Consider the following 20644-nt stretch of genomic DNA (forward strand, 5'->3'; position numbering starts at 1 on the left):
TGTCTAGTGGGAACATATTTGCTAATGCATTCATTCACAGTTTTCCGGAAATGGATCCACAAGTCATCTATTGTCGAACTTCCGGAAGCATGCTTATGCTCAACAATTTCGAAGTCTTGTTCCAGAAGGTCAAGTATACTCTCGTCTTGAGCACAATTAAAGTCGGGAAACGTTTTAATTACTTTTTCGCTTTTAGATCGCAAGACCCACATATGGCCAGTAAAAAAGACAATGTCGTGATCTGATATTCCAGAGAAATACGACATGTCATAGCTTAAATCACTAATTTTTTCTGAAACAAAAAAAAAAAAGGTCAAGAAGTGTGCTAGAAGTAGCTGTTACTCGTGTGGGCTGATCCACAAGCTGCTTCAGACGAAACGAAAAAGCAATATCAAGCATCAACTCGGAATGCTGAAAAGACGACGAAGCATTCAGTAGGTCCCAGTTAATTTTTTGCAGGTTGAAATCACCGCACAGGATGATATTGGCCTTGCACTTACAGTGCTCATGCATGAAGTCATGCAGTGCTTCCAGAACTGAAAGATCGGCTTCTGGCGGTCTGTAACGTGCACCAATTAGAACACTATATTGGCACAGGCGAACAAGAATCCATAACATTTCAATGTTGGTATTGTGAGGTATCACCGTGTACTCAATGTTTTTCTTCAGCACAACTGCGACACCACCGCCCCTGGCTCCCCGATCGTGGCAAACAATTTCATGCGAAGTTGGTATGATGTCCTCATCAGAAATCTTATCGTGAAGCCACGTCTCGGAAATCACCGTCACGTCTGGGTTATACGCAAGAAGAAGGCCCTCAAGATCGTCAGATTTAGGCAGAATGCTCCTAGCATTACTCCCATAATGAACGTACTCGCGTAATGAACGCATCGCCCACTTTTCTAATCAAGAAGTGTATTTTTTCTTTTCTTCGCATAATGAACGCACCCTGAAATTGCTGTCGTGAAGTAGGAGAGACGCGATACGATTCAGCGTCTGATATGGCATCCGGCGGGTACGACTGTATCTGACGCCGTATCGGACGCCAAATCATACCATGTATCTCCTACTTTTATTGCGATAGCAATTACATGGACACTCCAGGTGCATTTTTGCCTTCGGCACCAATGATTACGCTCAATCTCCCGCTTTTGGGGGAGGAAACGCGTCGTGTTCCGTCGAGCGCATGGTGCCGGAGAGAGGGGGGCGGAGTAACAACTGCGCATTGTGCGGTCGCGCGCGCCTTATCTCGAAAGTGATCTGCGTCGGGTGCTCAGTCTAGCAGTGCATCTGTGGCTTATACCTTTGTGCGTGCTCCGTTCTCGCCACTCAGTTTGCATGGAAGCGATACACAGTACGAAGGTCACTTCGCTCGCCGTCGCTGCCGCGCTTCCTCACGCCAACGTTTTGACAGTGAGCGCCCGTGGTCACCGAGTGTGATGTGTTCATGTTTGCCTGTGCGCGCTGACACCATGCTTATTAATTTAGTGAATGTTTAACATAGTAAGCGAATGTTTGCAAGTTTATACGGCCGATAAAACTATTATGCTTACTTTGTGTAGCTGTCTAGGCATTTGCTATCGCAATCGATGGTTCACCTTTCGGGCAAAACTGCTACTTTAGAGGTGGCCGGAGAAAAAAAATCACTCGCAATTTTACCCCAACTTTGCGTCTATTTTTCGGGAACAAAAGTCTGTTCATTATGCGAGCAAATGCAGTATGCGGAATAAAATCCTAGTTTGATATATGGGGGATCAACTGTAAGCACTTAATTTCCCCTATGCATTCCAAGACTTTGACATCAGTTTTGTTCATATGGTTGCAATTCACAAAAATATCAAGCCCCTTGTTCACCTAACGAAACAAGTTGCGGAGCTAGTTGGTGATGCATTATTTTTTTTTCTCGTTCATTCACACCTAGGCACTGTTAATATGTCGGCCATTTTGGACTGGCAGCTTACCTGGCAGTTTGGTGAGCGCAGATCCCATAGCCGGAGTGACTTGTCCAGGGAACCTGACAGGAACAGGTCATCCACAGGTGACGTGCAAAGAGTCACCACCCTGGGCACCAGTATCAACGGTCAAGGACAGTTAACAGCAAATGACCAGCATATCCAACTGCGTCGCACGTACAATCCTTGACTCTCAGTCTGTGTACTTTAAGACATAGTACTGTGATAGCGCTCATTAAAGGGACAATAAAGAGAAACACGATTCCCCCTGTATAAGTAAATTGCGCTTACATAATACCAGAAAAGCCACTCTTACCACGAGAGGAGGCTTGGTAAACCAGAAAAGGCATAAAAAGGGAAAACAAGTCATGACAACGCCTTGAATTTTCTGCACCAGCTTGCCGAGAACTCATGAATTTTAGCGGAGTCTGCTAGGGCCTAGTTAATTATTTATCGGTTAGGATGGACTACATCACATTCTAAACAAGGCCAGAGATTGAACAGGGCAAGTTGCTGGAACGTTCGCTAAGGCTCAATCACACCAGCGACTTGAGGTTGTGCGACCATTTGCGACTCACGACCAAAAAGCAACCGAAGGTGACCGATGCTCACATCGGCAAGCCCGACTGAGCTCAACCTGCAAGTTACAATCCCGGAGATTGTTGTTCTCAGTGAGAACTTTAGGAATCTACGCAGTTCGCGCACACTTCATTGGCACTGTGTACATTGGTTTTTGCTGAGCACGAGATCGCGGGATCGAATCCCGGCCGCAGCGGCCGCATTTCGATGGAGGCGAAATGCAAAAACGCCCGTGTGCTTGCGTTTCAGTGCACGTTAAAGAACCCCAGGTGGTCAAAATTAATTCGGAGCCCTCCACTACGACATGCCTCATAATCAGAACTGGTTTTGGCACGTAAAACCCCAGAAAGAAGAAGAAGTACATAGGTTGTAAGCCATAGATTTTGATTCGAGCGATGGCTGGATTTTGATTCGAGTGAACAGCAAGACGTCGTCCCTGTGTTGAAGTGCTCCACCGTGGTGTCAGCTGTGGCAGCGCGGAAGCCTCCGAAGAAAATGTGACACTTGTGGGCACGCCCGCGCCTCCACTCGCGAGAAGTGGCCGGCCATGCAAGCCGGCTCCAGCCCGAACTTCATGCGCATGACGAGTGTTATCGAGAGTAAGTTGTAATTTCGAGTTCGCGTTGCGTGGGAATAGGTGCATAATATTAAAGCAAAGCTGTTCACCCGCTGTTCACCTTTGGGTGGCGTGCTCATCGAACGAACAGCAGCTGGAAAAAGGGGCTTGTGGTGTGCTTTCTTTTCCCGCTGTTTAGCTTCCAGCGAATGCAACGGCGTACATTCGGCGCGTTGCTGCAACTGCTGCATCCCAGCATCACAAGGCAAGGCACCAATTACCCGCCTGTAGTCTGCATGGTAGCGTGGACGACGCCGGATGAAAACACATCACTTTCGGCGCTGCGCTGATTGGTTGAGCAGCTTTGCGACCACGGTCGCACGACTGAAAAACCGAGCAGCGAGCAACTGGCCCAAACTATAGCCGTTTTTCGAGAAAAGTGACCATTTGCGGCTGGTCCCTTTGCGACCAACTTGGTCGCGCAACCGCTGTCAGTCGCTGGTGTGAATGAGCCTTAAGCCAGCTCAGCCTAAATACAAAAAAATACTTTGAAATCTGTGAGATCATACTGACATACCTGCCCTGGTGCTTCAACACAAAAATTGATAAATAGAACATTGAGCTTCATTTTGTCTTTGAATAATCAGCCTATTATCTCAAACTGAATGAGAATAGAGTTTTCAAAGTTCAAACTGATTTCATGTTGTTCTTTAGTGTCCCTCACTGACTCTAGATGAGTGCAGGTTTCAACACAATGTTGTGGATTACAATGGACTCCTTGCAATCACAGCTGCTATTCACACGATAACACAGGTTACTGATGCATCAGTCAAGCTATTCATGCATCCGTCTGGCGAGCAGATTGTGCTGCTAAAGTCGAGCCTGCTTTTCTGTGCAGCGCAAATCTGTCCCAACATATGCACCTTCGCTTAGATATGATGGAAGAGAGGCTGAATGGGACGCCCTATATTCTCAGGGAAACCCCAGTGGATTTGGGGCATCCCATTTGTGGAACATCGGGGGGGGGGGACAACAGGAAAGCAATGATTTGGCAGGATAAGGCTGGTAACCCTTTTAGGGGGGGACGTGGTAATTAACAGTAAGATTACTTATTTAAGAACCAAACTTGATAAAAGTTGGCATGCTTGTTTAGTTTCTTCTCCTGATTCTAAAAATATAGTTATTTTTTCTGTAGGCTCATTATTTCATTACATAATTACAAAAATAATGTATTTTGTTCTTACTACAATAGACAAATAATGGCTGCGTAAAAATAGACATTGACCAACAGCAGAAAGCACAAGCTTCACAACATAGGAAGCACTTTTATGATTGCATCAATATTTCTTACTTTATAGTACACTGAACTCCATTGTTTTGAACATGGCCATGCATTAGTCACCCAAAAGACAAATTTAAACAACTTTAAACAAAGAAGCTTGAAAAACTGCTTCCTATGTTGGGTGCTCCTAACATCTAGCTTCATGCTGCAAAAAAAAATTAATATTATATCTATGATAGCTACTGATATATCACAGTAAATGTCTTGCTGGGTGTGCAAAATTAGTACTTCGAGAAAATCAAGAAAACAAACAAATGTCACATTTAAGGGGGGGACATGAGTTATTGAGATAACTTTGTTATTTCTTAATGAAATCTGATAAAACTGCATATGCTCATTCAGTTTTTTTTTGTGTTGCTTTTAAATATCCAATTATATTTTGCATATACATAGTAGTTGCCGAGATAATTAATAATGTGCACCTTCTATTGTTTCCTGAAACAATTAAAACTGGCCTGCTTAATAGAAAGTTGTAAAAAACATAGTTGGATACTACAGTGCATAAGGATAGCAACGCTGCAAGCAGATTCGAAATTGAGCAATAATGCGTCATTTTACAGCCCATTGAAGTTATGTGTTCACAGTATTAATAATAAGAGCAAATGCAGATGTAAATAAAAATTTTTGGAGTTGAAACTTAAAAATATGCTCTCAGCTTGCCTTCCCAACCAATTTAACGTTGTGCTGCAAAAAAAAAAAAAAAAAACAATAAAAAAATAACAGCTCTAGCTGTCCCAGGTCCGGGACATTGATGCAGCAAACACGCAAAGTGTCCAAAAACTATGTTTTGAGAAAAAAGAAACAAACTTTACTCAGTGCAATACAGTAAGGCTATTTGTGTATTTACATTCAGAATTGACTAAGCCCCATAGTAATCTGCTTGCAGCACTTCAAGCATAATGCATTTAGCTTCATCTAGCAAAAAAAAAAAAAAATTTGTCGCAGTTTCACCCGAAAGGCGAAGCATAAGTTGTGATAGCAAATTAGTAGAGAGCTATACGGAGTAAGGATAGTAGTTTTATCAGCTGTATAAAGTTGGACATACAGCAGCACCAGCAACGCGCAGAACTGTTGTCGACGCAGTCGGCATTTTATCCGCGTTCGCACTGAACGCGCGTGGCGTTGGTGACTGTTGCCAGTGCCTCTGGGGGCGGCTCGGAGGTTTTCGATGATATCAGAATAGGACACTTGTCGAGCTGCGTCGAAAATCTTACCCACCTTCTCACCTCGCAACGTTTTTATATAAGTACGCATTTGGTGTCGCAGCTAAACGTCGCCTCCCCTCCCTCCCTCCCTCCCGTCCCCCACGGCATTTCACGCCATGGAAGCAGTCGCGTTTGCTCTCCATATATGGTGATTGTAACGGAAGAAAGAGACGCTGCCCTTCAGAGAGCACGGCGCAGAACGCGCGTTTGCTCTCCGACGTACGTTTGCTCCCCGTGAAAGTGCATGTCCCTCGCGCCCTTTCACTCGCACATGCAGCGTCCGGAGCGCGGCGAGGATTTCATCGCCGTTGACGTCATACGGAACCTCACGGCAACGGCGACGGCAGAAATCCGCTTTGGAGTGTCGCAATAAAATAAAAAGGTGTTTGTTGATTACCGATGCACCGCATTTCGCGCGCAGTGAGATTGTTCATGAGGGATGGGTTGCACGTCTGGTCGACGACGCGTCAGCGTAGATCGCACACGAGATGAATATCTTTAATCTCAAAAAATGTCATTGCCGTTTGCCAATTACCGGTGCTCCGTGTGTCGTGTACAGCGAGATAGTTCACGGGGAACGGCGAGCATGTTTGGCCACTGCTCACGCGCAGCGGACTCCGCGCCCACACAGTATCGCCGCAGATTACACACGAGATGACTATCTCTAAGGCGAGACCGCTGTCCCGTTCACCTTTGCCCACTGCGGCACCGCAACATGCGCTTTACACAAGACAGCAGAGTGAGTGAGTGAAATAACTTTATTGAGACAGCAGAGTATTTATAGAATCGAGGCTTACGATAACGAAGCGCGTCTCCAGTTAGCGCATCCGAGCCAGCCGCGGCGGCACCAGCGTGGCAGCTTGAGCGTGAGCGAGAAAATGCAATTTTCGTTCGGTAGCCGGCGTAGAAGCAGCCTTGCAGTTTTAGATGCGAAGCATCTTATGGTCGGGGCTATGTCACTCCCTCCCTCCTTCCGCCGTGCAGCATCCACACCCGCACTGCGCATCCTCCTCCCCCTCCTCTCCTTGTCTTATCTCCTCTCGGCATTCCTCCTCTCCTCTCCGACGCTCCTCTCCTCTTCGGATTGCGCAACAAATGGCAACACCTGCGACTCCGCGCGTGGTAATGCGAAGCAGCTTAGGTTAGAGGTGCGACGGTAGGCGCCTCAGAGGCGCCGTCAGCAGTCAACAATGCCTCACGCGTTCGGTGCAAACGCGGGCAAAACGCCGACGGCGTTGACAACAGTTCTGCGCGTTGCTGGTGCTGCTGCATGTCCAAGTTTATACAGCTGATATAACAACCTTGAGTCGACCCCATGGCTGCTTCACATATTACTCAGGGTTCCCCCCTACGGGAAGATGGTCAGTTTTCTTCACCTCCTTCAAAGCGTCAGGCTTAAGCGGCCAACGTGTGAAATCGCCATAACACCAAAATGAATCAGACCAGCCCAGCCTGTCACTGCATGTCCAAGTTTATACAGCTGATATAACTACCTTGAGTCGACCCCATGGCTGCTTCGCATATTACTCAGGGTTCCCCCCTACGGGAAGATGGTGAGTTTTCATCTGCTTCAAAGCGTCAGGCTTAAGCGGCCAACGTGTGAAATCGCCAGAACACCAAAATGAATCGGACCAGCCCAGCCTGTCACTGGTGCTTAAAAAGAGTGCCCAAACATGTGGACTCATCATTCGTAGGGGGTGTGCGAATAGTGATTTTGAAAGCAAATCAAATCGAATACTTTTCGAATAATGAGCAGTTGTTATCACAATTAATATAAAACGATGTTCACATCACAGTATTCTAAAGAATAGCAAGTTTATGCCATAACATGGTACGTTATGAAGCATTGTTTATCAAAAGCAAATTGAGCATTAGAAGCAAGGAAGTGGTTTCTTCGCATTCACACGGTTCTTCAGAGAGTGCGAATTATCGCTGTACGGCCTGTAAAGTATGGCTACCTAAGTGACGTAGCCTGCTCGAGTATGCAAGTCCTCTATGTTTTATGTAAATTTTATGCCCGCGGGGTTGAAAATTTACCGCACTTTCGCTCCAATTTGACGTTTACTAGGGTGCTGTTGTCTCTCTGAAATATTATAAAAGTATTCAAAAAATATTTGCATTTAGGAATAGTGACTATTTGATTTGCTCTTCGAATCAATTAGGACGTTATTCGATTCATTATTCGAAAGTTTCGAATTCGCCACACCCCTAATCATTGGAACTTATTACAAAAAAAAATTGTAACAGAGTAAGACTTGTACACAGCATTTAAAGGGTTTATTAACCATGTCCAAATACTTAAAAGCAGAGAGAACCTATTGATCCGGAACAAGTTCAATTTGAAGATAAATTGACACATGACATGCTCCACATTCTTGTAGCTCTTTCTAAGGATACTCTGCCCCCCCTGCTATTTGCGCTTACCAGTCTGCTCCCATTTCGTCAGGCTACCTAGCAGATACAGTAGAATCTCATTAATCAACACTTCGTGGAGAGAAGCTGTCTACTTATGCAAACATCAACTTACAAGATGTACAAAGAGAACGAGAATGTGACTCTGCGCAAGCTTAATATTTCATGTTGCTTTAGAAATGAGAAAACTTCCAATATTCGAGTACCTCCATTAGTTTACTTATGATGCATACTAAGTATGCATCCAGAGCAAAACGAACCTACAACAAGTAGACCTGTTTCAATAGCAAGGAAGGCAACTCACTTTTTGGTGTGGCCTGGGAAGTAGCGAATGTACTTGTTGTCATGCAGGGACAGGTACCTGATTGTGTCTGCACGAAAAGCGATAAAAACCAACAGGTTAGTGGACACAATGCACTCTGCTCATTTGTGAAGCTAACAACGGAAGCAGCAGCAGCAGCGCGAGCTCCACTCGTTGCATTTTTTACTTGACATTGCACAGAAAGGCGAGAAAATTATGTATAAGGTGCACAGCCACAATTGGTGAACACAGCAATCAACTATAGAGAGAGAAAAATTTATTTACAGAAAGGCAGAGAGGTCGGCCTGCCTCTACACTGGGGAAAAGGGACGGGGAGGAAGAGGGCTAATGAATGATGATGATGATAAGAGGAGGTGTGTATATACAAGTTCACAACATTGTGGCATCTCTGAAGCCGTGCGTCCAGCCCAGTGGCTTGTAGAAAGGCTATAGCAGCACTGGTTATCAGGGCTGCGCTGTTTGCATTGGGTCAAGTACCTAAAATAAACTCGTCTGAGAGGGGGGCCTCTTATCGACTTTTGCAATTGAAAAGACCAGTTTCTGTCGTTCTTGCGCGTACGCAGGACAAACGCAAAATATATGATCAAGTGTTTCTGGTACCTGGCAGTATTCACAATTGAGGCTAGTGTCACTGCAACCAATCATATGTCTATAACGATTCGGCACCATGCTTGTTTGGCTTGAGGCCAATGGATGCAATGGATGCCTTTTTTGTAATTCCAAGAATCTGCCGAGCAACAAACGGTTTAGGCAGAACCCACGGGAGTATTATCGGAATACAGTCGGGAGAAAATCTTGACGGTAGAATATTCTGATGACGTGATAGAGTCCTTGAAAAGCTGCCACCTGGCTGTGTGGCAGGGAGCGATGACAAAGGATGGTGTTTGTTGGATGGCTTATTGTTGAATACATAGATAAGATAGCATAAATAATTTTCCGTACATGTAATAAAACTCACACAACATATTTTTATGCGTTAAATTGGGTTGACAAAGCTAGGAACTGTACTTTTTTTTTCTTCTTTATTCTTTATTCAGAGATACCCCGCTTTGCACAAAGGCGTGTAAGCAGGGGGGTTACAACTTTGAAAAAAAAAAAAAAAAAAAAATCTTCATTAACACAGCACACTTGGTCACAAGACAATTGATTCCACTCTGTTACTGTTCGAGCAAAAAAGGAATTAGCCCATAGAGGTTCGTTCCAGACCGGTATTCTCAAATTTTAAGGTCATGATCAGTTCTTTTAGATATATAATGCGGTGGTTTAAGATAAGTGTCTCTATTAATTCCGGTCTTGTTATTATATATTTGGAATAACAATTTCAAACGCAGTTTTCTTCAGCGAGAGGAGAGCGCTTCCCATTCTAGCTCGCTTTTCATTTGAGTGCAACTCTCCCCTCGCCTGTACCTCCCCAGAACGAACCTTGCCGCTCTATTCTGTAATCTCTCGATTTTGTCAATCAAGGTTTTCTGGCAAGGGTCCCAAACACAACACGCATACTCCAAGATAGGACGAACAAAAGAAATATAAGCAGTGTTTTTTAGTATAAATGGTGAGGATTTGAGATTACGTTGAATAAGGTTTAGCGCTCTGGCAGCTTTTGTAACTACATTATTCACATGCGCATTCCAGGAACAATCACTCGAAAACGTCACACCCAAATATTTATACATAAATTGCTGGTTGATAATATCACTATTCAAAAAATAACAGGTTTCAATTTTTTTCATTTTTTTTGTGAAAGACAGACACATGAACACATTTTTTCGCATTTAGTTGCATTTTCCACTTCTCACACCATGATACAATTTTAGTAAGGTCAGTCTGCAAATCAATAGAGTCTCGTTCGCTTGTTATTTTTCTGTACACGACGCAGTCGTCGGCAAACAAACGCAAACGTGAAGATATCCCCGCAGCAATATCAATAATATAAACTAAAAATAAAAGTGGCCCTAAAACGGAACCCTGAGGAACACCTGATGTGACCTCGACCCCCATACTTTGAACCATTCCATTTCGTTTTCCACATTTATGTGTTGCACGGAGGGTCTGATCCAAGCAAAGACGGCAGTGCGGTCGCCCCCGAGCCATGTCCAAACCAACAACAAAAGGCCAGAACGGAAATTATGTGGACATTAAATAATGCAGCACCAGGGAAGCCCAGCCATAGTGATAGCGATGCATGCCATGTGAGCACTACAAGCAAACTTAATGGTGCACACCCGTCGGAAAAACGAAGCGAGTGAGATTCTAGCAGAAATCAATTGTTAGATCACTAGATGAGATTTGATCACTTCTCGCGCGATATGCACACGCGACAGTATCGCCAGTTTGCAAGTCCTGCTGTTACCAAGTAATCGCATGCCTGCGGGTGAGCCACACGCGCAGGCACGATGCGTTAGCACTTAGAGTGACAAGAAACAAGATGTGATGACCATCAAAAGTTTACAAGTGTTACAACAAACACAGAAGTAAGCAAAAGTTCCTAAAAAACTTTTTTTGTGCATTTTGCATGTAGTGTAGAGCTTTATAGTGCTGTACTACACAATGAGGGGGATTCATTTGATTTATCCATAGATTAACCAAGTAGGTTTACTGACCGAAAGCAACCCCCCGGACTAAGATACATCATAGTGGGGAAACAATGCCACAACACAATACATAATCTGGAGAAACACAGCTCCACTTACAAGTAGACGCTGAAAGTACCTCCTAATGAAACTAGAGCTCAAGAATTGTTAAGAAGCATTAGCGAAACACAGTTAGAAGCGCCTTCCATTCAGCAGTCAAGAATGAGCAAGCTGAGATCCAATGGTGAATAACACTTTCGACAGAAATCTAGCTGGGTGAAACATTTCCAAGGCTAACAACCACAAAATTTTACTTTGGCTAAATTGGTCATAAATGAGCAGTAGTATACAGTTAAACCTGCTTATAACAGACCTCCATATAACGAATTCCTGGATATAACAAAGTTTTTCTATTCGCCACTGTTAGTCCCTAGAAGCACATGTATTTGAGACCTCTACGTAACGAAGTGACAGCAGGAGACCCCCTCGAAATAACGAATTTTCCCCGCCGACAACCTAGAGATTTCGCCCCAAAATTTGTCATTTTTGCGCGAGCAGCAACTGGAAGCACCTTCTCCACCGCGACGGAATGCGAAGCGGCGGCGTCGCGCTTGGTGCGCTCGAATACATGGCAACTTCCCGATTCAAACCTGATCCCGCCGCTTGCTGCAGGTGGCCTAGCCCGCCAAGCCGGCACTCTCCTTTTCCAGTCTACCAATTTAGTTAAACAGCGAATGTTTAGAAGTTTATACGGCCGATAAAACTACTATGCTTACTTCATATAGCTGTCTGCTAATTTGCTGTTGCAATTGATGCTTCTCCTTTCGGGCGAAACTGGGGCGTTTTTGTTCATCTCAACTTTAGTGTATTAGGAGTAAATCTTGAGCGATAGTTGTATTTATGTATGAAAGCATGAGGTGCGCGGTAATTTAACAGATTTTTTTTCCTCTCTTTTGGTCACGCAAAACGGGTGCGTGTTACAATCGAGGGCGCGTTAGAATCGAGTAAATATGGTAAGCGTTCCTTTTTCGAATTTTCGTGCCGAACCTGCATATAACGAAATCCTCTTTATAACGAAGTTTTTCGAGAATTTGGCAATTTCGTTATATCCAGGTTTAACTGTATACTATTAAAGCAATCATCGCAGAAGTGCAGGGCTCATAATTGCATAATTTTCTTATTAACAGCCTTCAAGTAGCACCCAAGCAGATGACAACACCTGGTGGTTGGTTGACAGAACACAAATCCTCAAACGTGGCCTCAGAGTTTTTAAATGCACCCCAGGCATTGCCCAATCTCAGCAGTTCTGCATCATTTCCTGTGAGCAATGATGGCTGTTGCTTTTTTCGGTTTCAATATCAAAAATGCCCATTTTTGCAAACTTTTCCCAACACATCCACTGACATTTCAAGTCTAAAATTTTGCATGGAGGCTGCTGTACATCTATGCTATCTGAATCTAGGATTCTTTTGCACAATCAAAAATTTTGTGGCAACCATCCTCTAAGGAAAAGAACTTCTCTGGACACGATCGCAAGGGAGAACCCGAATCTTTCGAGGCCAATGCGGCCCTTTCTTTTCATGTGACTGTTAAGGTGGTCCCTGAGACAGCATAAGCATTAACTGTTGGTAACCCATAATGCACAGTATAGCGCAAGGACGGCATGCATAACTGATAGAAGGAGCTGATATAGAAGGCCACGCTTTGTCACTTCTATCCACTCTGAAGGCAGTCCTTGCGCTAGGGGTACCGACAGTGCCTCCGAAGTGTTTGCAATCTCTCTGCTTGGCCTCATCACATGGGCACAATGAACATGCACTCAAACTGAAGAATGGGACTCACCGTCCACCTTTGTGGAACTGTGGATGGCTGTATTTGTTGCGTGGGTGTAATGAATGAGGTCCACGCCATACTTTTTGCTGTTCAGCGTCCGCTTGTGCCTGCATTACCGCAGGAGAACAACAGGTTAATGGTGCCACGCTGGAACCAGACAACACAGCAGACTGCACAAGTAAAAAAGAACAAAGGTTCCAGCTAAACTTGTACATTTTTACATGGAAATGAACAGCACAATCTACAAGGTACACTAGCGCTTGTCTTGGCTACTTGTGATGTACCTTATGTTACAATAGCAACTTTCTCCTATAAATGCTGTGTTATCATAGTATCCTTTTGTAAATGTGATTTCGGCTCATGTATGAGCTTCTCTTAAATTGCTGTGGAAATAGGCCATCGTCACATTTCCAATTTTGAACCCAAAATCGTTTGAGGCAGTTCTGCATCATTTCCTGTGAGCAATGATGGCTGTTGCTTTTCTTTTTTCGGTTTCAATATCAAAAATGCCCATTTTTGCAAACTTTTCCCAACACATCCACTGACATTTCAAGTCTAAAATTTTGCATGAAGGCTGCTGTGTTTTGATAAACATTCAAAATTCAATGAACGGCAGTTTCAGTGAAAAGTTTTCCGTACTGCATTTTTCTGCAGCATAGAAGCATATAAACTGAAACAGCAGTGCACTTCCCTGCAGATTCTGAGTACTTAACTTGAAACTAACGCAAGCCATAGAGTTCCTAGCAAGAAGCCATGCCTTCAATTCTGACTTCAATTCTACGGTTTCAGCATGCCTGCTGAAGTCATCATCTAACAAGGTAATAATCATCATTCCAATCATTCCATAAATGCCCGTTGCTGTCATGGCACTCGGTCACTAAATAATTATCACAAATCCCCAGCTTTTTAATTCTGGGGTTTTACATGCCACAACCACGATTTGATTATGAGGTACGCAGTAGTTAGGGACTCTGGATTAATTTTGACCACCAGGGGATCTTTAACGTGCCCCCAATGTACGGGACATGGGCGTTTTTGCATTTCACCTCTATCGAAATGCGGCAGCCGCGGCCAGGATTTGATACCGTGACCTCGTGCCTAACAGCGCAACACCATAGCCGGTAAGCCACCGCGGCGGGTTTAATTGATAAGCAGTTGTCATAGATACACACATTATACCATCCTCTATCAATAACAGTTTGTAGGCACATGGACAGGCAGTTGGTGCGCCCGTTCTATCCTGCATAGACAGCACATGTGGGCAGGTGAGGTTGTGACGGCAGCAACATCTCGTGATGCTGTGTTCGACTACAATGTGCCAAAGACTGTTTCTGTGTTGAACAAGTGTTCTGATCAAAGCAGAAAAGAAACAAGAAATATGTTAACAAACATTGCCACTGCTGATGTTTTTATGCTAGCAATTAAGTTTGAGAAAGTCATTCATGGTAATAGGAATTCTTTTGATAGAACAGCATCACAAGTCACAACCGGCACTGTCATTGGAGCCCACATATTTGGTATTCTGCAAACAGTAATGTGAAATGAAATTATGGGGTTTTACATGCCGAAACCACGATCTGATTATTCGGCACGCCGTAGTGGGGGACTCTGGAATAATTTGTACCACCTGGAGGTCTTTAACGTGCACCTAAATTTAAGTACATGGAAATGCAGCCGCCGTGGCAAACAGTAATGTGTACAGCTACTGCAACACTTATCTAGAGCGACCGAATGACGAGCTCCTGGCTGCTGCATGAACGTCAACAATTTTATCTGAGCTGGTTGGTTTGCGATTACTGTAGCCTACAGCCAAAGTTGTGCTGCCTCCTTCACGTCCTCTTAATGCATGCGCAACACATGGCAGCAGCAGCTGAGTTCTTGACCTGTCAGCCAGGAAAGATAAGAACACACATGTGGATGCCTGCAGCCTTATTTACATGCAGGCCTGCACGATGCGATGCTCACAAATTAATGCACTGGCTCAACACTTTCACTTTACTGGTTGAGCTTCGTTAACGATGATGCAGCTTTTGCCGTACCTGGGATAAAGGTTTCCAATACCTAAATGAAGGCTTCCAAAGCATCGAAATTTTCAAGCCACCTACATCTTTATGTACCTTGGTTATTTCAAGTTGTACTTTGGCAACATGGCCTCTATTGGCCTGGTCTTCAAGATGTTCATTGACACTTGCATTGATTTCAGTTTTGTAAACAGAACTTACCACTTTGCAAAAATTCGCGTGTTGGCCAAGCAGAAAGTACCTTTATAAACAATTACAGACATAAGTGTGTTTAAAGAGGCCATGACACGGTCGTCCAACAGTTCTCGATTTATATTTTTAACTGAGAGTAGAGGGTCCAATATGGTTATACACAGAAAGAAAAAAGAGCTCTCACCGCACATTTCAACTAGAAATTTCAATTTGAAATTGCTGCCTCTCAACTCCTGCCACTGACAGCAACAGCCATTTCAGCAAGGCTGTGTGGCGTCACAAACCGAGGGGCCACATCTGTGTCGTTGGCTTTGAAACAATTCGAGACCACATCGGACGTCTTTCTTCGCACGCTCTAGCACTCAACAGCGTTGCCACTGAATTGTGCCTGCAATTCCTTCACTTGTGCGATAAAAGGCATTAGAAAACCAGAGATGCGAAACGCACCTGTAAAAACGAAACAACCCATGGCAGCCAAGACGCATATCCAGCTGCTGCCATCACTGTCGGTGTTTACAGTACACAAAACCATGGCGTTCGAGACCGGCTTCTATACCTGAGGGAGCCATTCCGTTTGCTCATCCATTTCGTCACCACTCAGTGTCATCAGACTGCTTTACGATTCAGTTGTGACATTAAAAATTCAAATGCACATTTTATACCTGCACCGAATGCACTCAAATTTCCCCAGCTTGCTGTGGGACATGCAATGCATGATTTAAGCTTGAAAATTTGGTGTCATGGCCCTTTTAAGTGTCAACAAACATCTTATGACTGGCACCAACATTGCAATTAAAGCTACTCTATGGATGCAAAGCTGTGCTACTTAGCAGACATATACTAGTTTGCTGTTTGATGCACTTGACATGTTCAGTTCTGTGTCACTCACGAGACAAAGCGTGCACGCTTTCCTGATGCACACATCCAAATTGTTCTTGCACAAGGCAAACCATGGCAAATGCTGGGTCAGTTTAGCCACTGGCAAGCAGCATAGCAATATGCCTGCATCTCAATGAGGTCATGACGCACGTGCCCACATGTGTGCTTTTGGCAACCATGGCCAATATATATAGAAACCAGCAGCATCTAGTAAGCATCATGGGTTCAGTACACAGCTGGCAGCTTGTCCTAAGCGTGGCCATATCTCTACATGTCAGGCAAAAGCTCTCAAATGATCGCAGAGATCCACCAACAGTTTGCATCCTGCGTTGCCTGTTCTGAATTGCTGACTGCACATAGGATAAATGGACATGCTATGGCCAAGACACTGAAAATTTGTGCCTATGCCTCCACCCAGCTAGTGGAACCTTGCCAGAGATCGTACAGTGCAACCCAAACGTATCACACCAAGCAAAGCATGCGCAGAGGAGCGGCAATTGCTGAATCAAACACACTGACCAAGCATGCTGACCAACATCATCACATCACCTTCTGGGATGGTGTTGACAAAAGTAAAAAAAAAATAATAATAATAAGCTATGATGTTGCCCTTTCATTCAAGTTCCTAGTAATTGAAATTATAAAATATTATAACACAATGAGCCAGCTGTCTGTGCAACTATTAGTGCGTGTACTGTAACACTTGCTGTTTTGCAGACACTCTTAACTGCATTGGTTTAACTGGGCAGCTTCCACTTGAATAGTGATAGCCCATTCGGCATCAGGCCACACTGTACACACTAGACAATAGAGTAACCCGATCACAGCGTATGCCTCGCACGTTAAAACATAAGCGACCAAGAGGTTAAAAAACAGAAGTTGAGTTCGAAATTTTAGGCTAGGTACGCTGACTGTGATCCCTTAGGGGCGCCAATGCACGGCTAGACAGGACCTACATAAGTGGCGAGACACATTTGGCGAGTTCGTTTGACAGGCCGGAACGGTACACACCGGCCGCGCGTGAGCAACACCGCGCGTGTCGTCGCCGGAAACAGGGTATCAATCAAGAATATGTAAACGAAAGGTATCGGAAGTGCGCCCGCACCGCCGCGAGGAACGAATGAACACAACGCGAGAACTTCAAGGAACAAGTGGAGGCAGCACCCGTTCGTTACGTAATCGGTCCGGTCGCGACACACACGCACCACACTTTGCAGCACCGACGCACGCGAACGCGTCGAACGTGCCGCGACAGCCGGCGGAACATTTTCGTCTATGCGTTTGACAGAATGGGCCGGCAAATACCACAACCAACGAAGGCGTTATCGGACGCGATTTGAGACGAGGCGGACGAGCCGCCCATTGCTAATGTCGGCGGCCCATGTTTGGAACTAGAGCACAGACTTGAGAAACGCAGCACTGCATTCACACGGCCGCACGACGATGCCGCGGGCGTTAGAAACACCGGGGGATGTCGTACCGCTCCTTCGAGCTACAGGGATCGCACGGCTGCCGGTCTTGACGCCGCACTCGCGCTAGGCCTACGCGGCTTAGGCCTACCAGCGACACCTCCGCGTTGTTTACACGACTCCGCGGCGCACATCACCGGGCCAAATTCGCGAGGCATGTAGCGGCACGAGCGCCGGAGAGGCTGGCCGAGCTTTCTGCAGTGGGCCCATCAACTTACGTTCCTTTCTCACAATCGTATATCACGATGGAGTCATCGTCCGAACTGGAGATGAGCGTCTCTCCATTGGGCGAAAAGTCAATGCTGTTAATGCGGTCTGTATTTTCTCTGAACACTTTGGCAACGCGGAAGCTCTTGACAGTTTGTTCTACGAGCTTCATGTTTGCGCGGGTTCACATGTAGCCTGCCTGGAAAGAGTTACGCGAAGGTCGTGTCAATTGCGTCTCTTCTCACGCTCCATCAAGGCCGCTACACTTCGGCGCCAAAACACTCGAGCTGTGGCGGCTGTCTGTGGCTGGCTGCGTGCTCCCCGGAAACGCGCCAGTCACATCGCTCGGCCAGCTTGGCTAGCCACCATAGAGACGGCTGGGAATGAAGCCGAAGACAGTTTCGGTACAATGTAGTTTTGGTTTCGGTTCCAAGTACACACCAGTCCTGTGTTCCTTTCTACGGAGAAGTCGTTAGCGGTGCCAGCAGCTACGATACAGCTTTCGCTGCATCAGTATATCTTCTGCTGCAACGATCACGGCAAATTATCTGCACCACCTGTGTTACTGGGTATAAAAAGAAACAAAGAGAGCAAATGGTCCATCGCGTGCTGGCTCGCGCAAGCGCGTGCTCTCACCGCCGGCCCAGCTCGCCTTCGCCTCTGCAACGTACCTAGAAGGCTCTGCTGGTCTTCAGCCCAGGCTCGACACCCGAGCGAGCGTTAAGTCAATCGTGCGAGCTCATCGCTTCGTGAGAGAGAGGCTTTTTCTCGTGGGCCGGGAGTCGCAAAATCACTGTCGCTGACATGGGACCGTGAGTGCAAATCCTAAATACTTCAGTATCTGAACGCGGCAGCATGCCCACTGCGCTGTATAGTCGTACAAAACGGTATGGGGCGCTCTCCCTCCCTGTAATTCATGCACGATGTCATCCTGCGCGACATTTGTTCATTTTAGCGTGACTCTGCGCAAGTAATTGAATGGCGGTACCGGAAGTCGTAAGCGACGGTACACGCATATTCGAAACATACCAGGCCAAACTGCTTCAGGTATCATTGTCATCACATACGTATTAATAAATGGAGCCTTAATTATAAGTTATGATAATTAATACAAAGCTACTGGTCAGTTAGCGAAAATATACCTTAATGGCGGGGTACTTGACGTGTCGTCAGGAGTCGTTTAACGCTTTTACAGACGCGCGGAGACTTTTGACATTCTTTGAGAGAAAACGCAGGGAAGTGTTCTTGACGAACGATTGATGTTACCCTACGTGTTTCGGATGTGCCGATATTCCAGAAGAAGCCGCCCCCGATGGAGCCGTGCGAACAGTTTTTCGACTGGGTAAACAACCCGCTCTCCCTACTCCTCCTTCTCTCTCTAGCTAATATATATATATATATATATATATATATATATGAAGTGAGGTTATGCCGGGATTCGGTAGTTGAACAGGAACTTGTAGGTTGAGGACGCACGTACGACAAAAAAAAATGAAAAAAAGATACTTGATTTCCAACGTTTCGGTCGGGGTCCGGCCTTCGTCATTCCCTGACGAAGGCCGGACCCCGGTCGAAACGTTGGAAATAAAGTACCGTGTTTTTTTTTTTTTTTTTTTCGTACGTGCGTCCTCAACCTACAAGTTCCTATAAATTGTCGACCCTACTACCAGGACCCCAATTACGACCGATACAACCGATCCCAGCGAACACCGGAGGCGAGTTACCCAAAAGAGAACGAATTCGATTACCGCCCACAGAGAGCAAGCATTGGTTTTGAAGAGTATACAGTGAACCGTGACCCTCCCGGGTGCTACAGCTGCGGTTCCACGGGACACATAGCTCGTTACTGTCGCCAACGCCGTCAGTCACGAAGGACACCGCCGATGTTTTCGCCACCTGGAACCCGTACATCGCATGATCCATGGACCAGTTCACTTCCCACGGACCGTTTCTCGCGCGAGATGAGACGCAGCGATTCGCCAGCGTCTGACCGCAGCCTGACACCACCAACTAACCGTCCTCGTCGTTCTCCGTCCCCTCGGCGCCGTGCATCTTCGCCCCCGCCGGGAAACTAGCATCCGCGGCCGATGGAGGTGAGGTCGCCGGACGGTCTTTGGATGAAATACCTCTGCCTGCTCTGATGATCAAAAACAAAGTGAATGTGCTAGTTAACGGATTGCCGACCATTGCTTTAGTTGATACTGGTGCGAATGTGTCTGTCATGAGCCTCGCTTTCAAGAACCGCCTAGGCCACAAAGTTATGTTTTCATGGGACGATGCCGTTACCTTTCGTGGAGTGGGCGGCGAGTGGCTCCACCCCCTCGGTGTTTGCGCTGTAAGTGTTACGTTGGCTGGGAATGTGTTTGTGTGGGAGTTTTTAGTCCTTGCCCGCTGTTCGCACGATGTAATTCTCGGCAGAGATTTTCTTCAACACTGCGGCGCTTCTGTGGACTGTGGAAATGGTGAAATCGATGTGAACGAGGTGCTTTTACCAGCGCTTTCTGAACAAAGCTCGTGTGACGAAGAAAGGGATACACTCAGTGTGCTTGATGAAGTGCTGGCCTCCTCATGGTGCCTAACGCCCGTTCGTGTTTGTGCAACTACTGTTGACGCTGCTTCCGTAGACCTCGTGATTAGGCCCCTCAGCATTAACTGTGCTAAAAAAAGTATACTCGTGCCTTGCTCTGTCGTGTGCATGACGAGAGGAGTTGCAACGTTGTGGGCGCTGAATCCGCCTTTTTCATTTTCCTGTGCTGCCCTCTGCCGCACGCCACCCGAAACGTTTTGGTAGGGTGCCGGGGCTTTCGCCGGTTGATTTGTGAACCTGCGCCCTTGTTGAGTGCGCATCGGTTCTGCATTTCGTGGATCGCGAATAATTATTAATGGCTTCTGCGGGGCAGCATGTCGTTCCTGGAAGCCATGTAGCACTCACCAACTATATATATAGGGTGAGCAGGCGTGATAGCGCTGTTTTGTTTATAGTGTGGCCTATAAAGGTACGCGGAGTACCCTCTGCCGGCGCGGCTGCTTTGGAGTTTGTTGTTGCTGACTCCTGCACTTGCACCTCGCTTTTCAATTCTTTTTGCATATTCTTTAGACATTTTG

The 20644-nt window shown here is 45.8% G+C and overlaps 1 protein-coding gene across 5 annotated transcripts in view; it reads right to left on the reverse strand.

Annotated features, from left to right (window-relative positions):
- Positions 1–17905, reverse strand: part of LOC119461784 (WD repeat-containing protein 82) — a 92806-nt gene extending 74901 nt beyond the window's left edge. Inside the window, exons 1-4 of one of the 5 annotated variants that reach the window (XM_049672169.1) lie at positions 17551–17865; positions 12781–12878; positions 8351–8417; positions 1962–2061 (exon numbers count right to left, since the gene is read on the reverse strand). In XM_049672169.1, the coding sequence (XP_049528126.1) occupies positions 1962–2061; positions 8351–8417; positions 12781–12878; positions 17551–17711 (426 nt within the window). In that variant the 5' untranslated portion in view covers positions 17712–17865. Of the gene's footprint in view, positions 1–1961; positions 2062–8350; positions 8418–12780; positions 12879–17550 lie in introns of all 5 variants that reach the window. The other 4 variants (XM_049672168.1, XM_049672167.1, XM_037723159.2 and 1 more) reach the window with 4 other exon arrangements.
- Between the last annotated feature and the right edge of the window lie 2739 nt (positions 17906–20644).

The sequence above is a fragment of the Dermacentor silvarum genome, chromosome 8, assembly GCF_013339745.2.
Source record: "Dermacentor silvarum isolate Dsil-2018 chromosome 8, BIME_Dsil_1.4, whole genome shotgun sequence".
Taxonomy (NCBI): Eukaryota; Metazoa; Arthropoda; class Arachnida; order Ixodida; family Ixodidae; genus Dermacentor; species Dermacentor silvarum.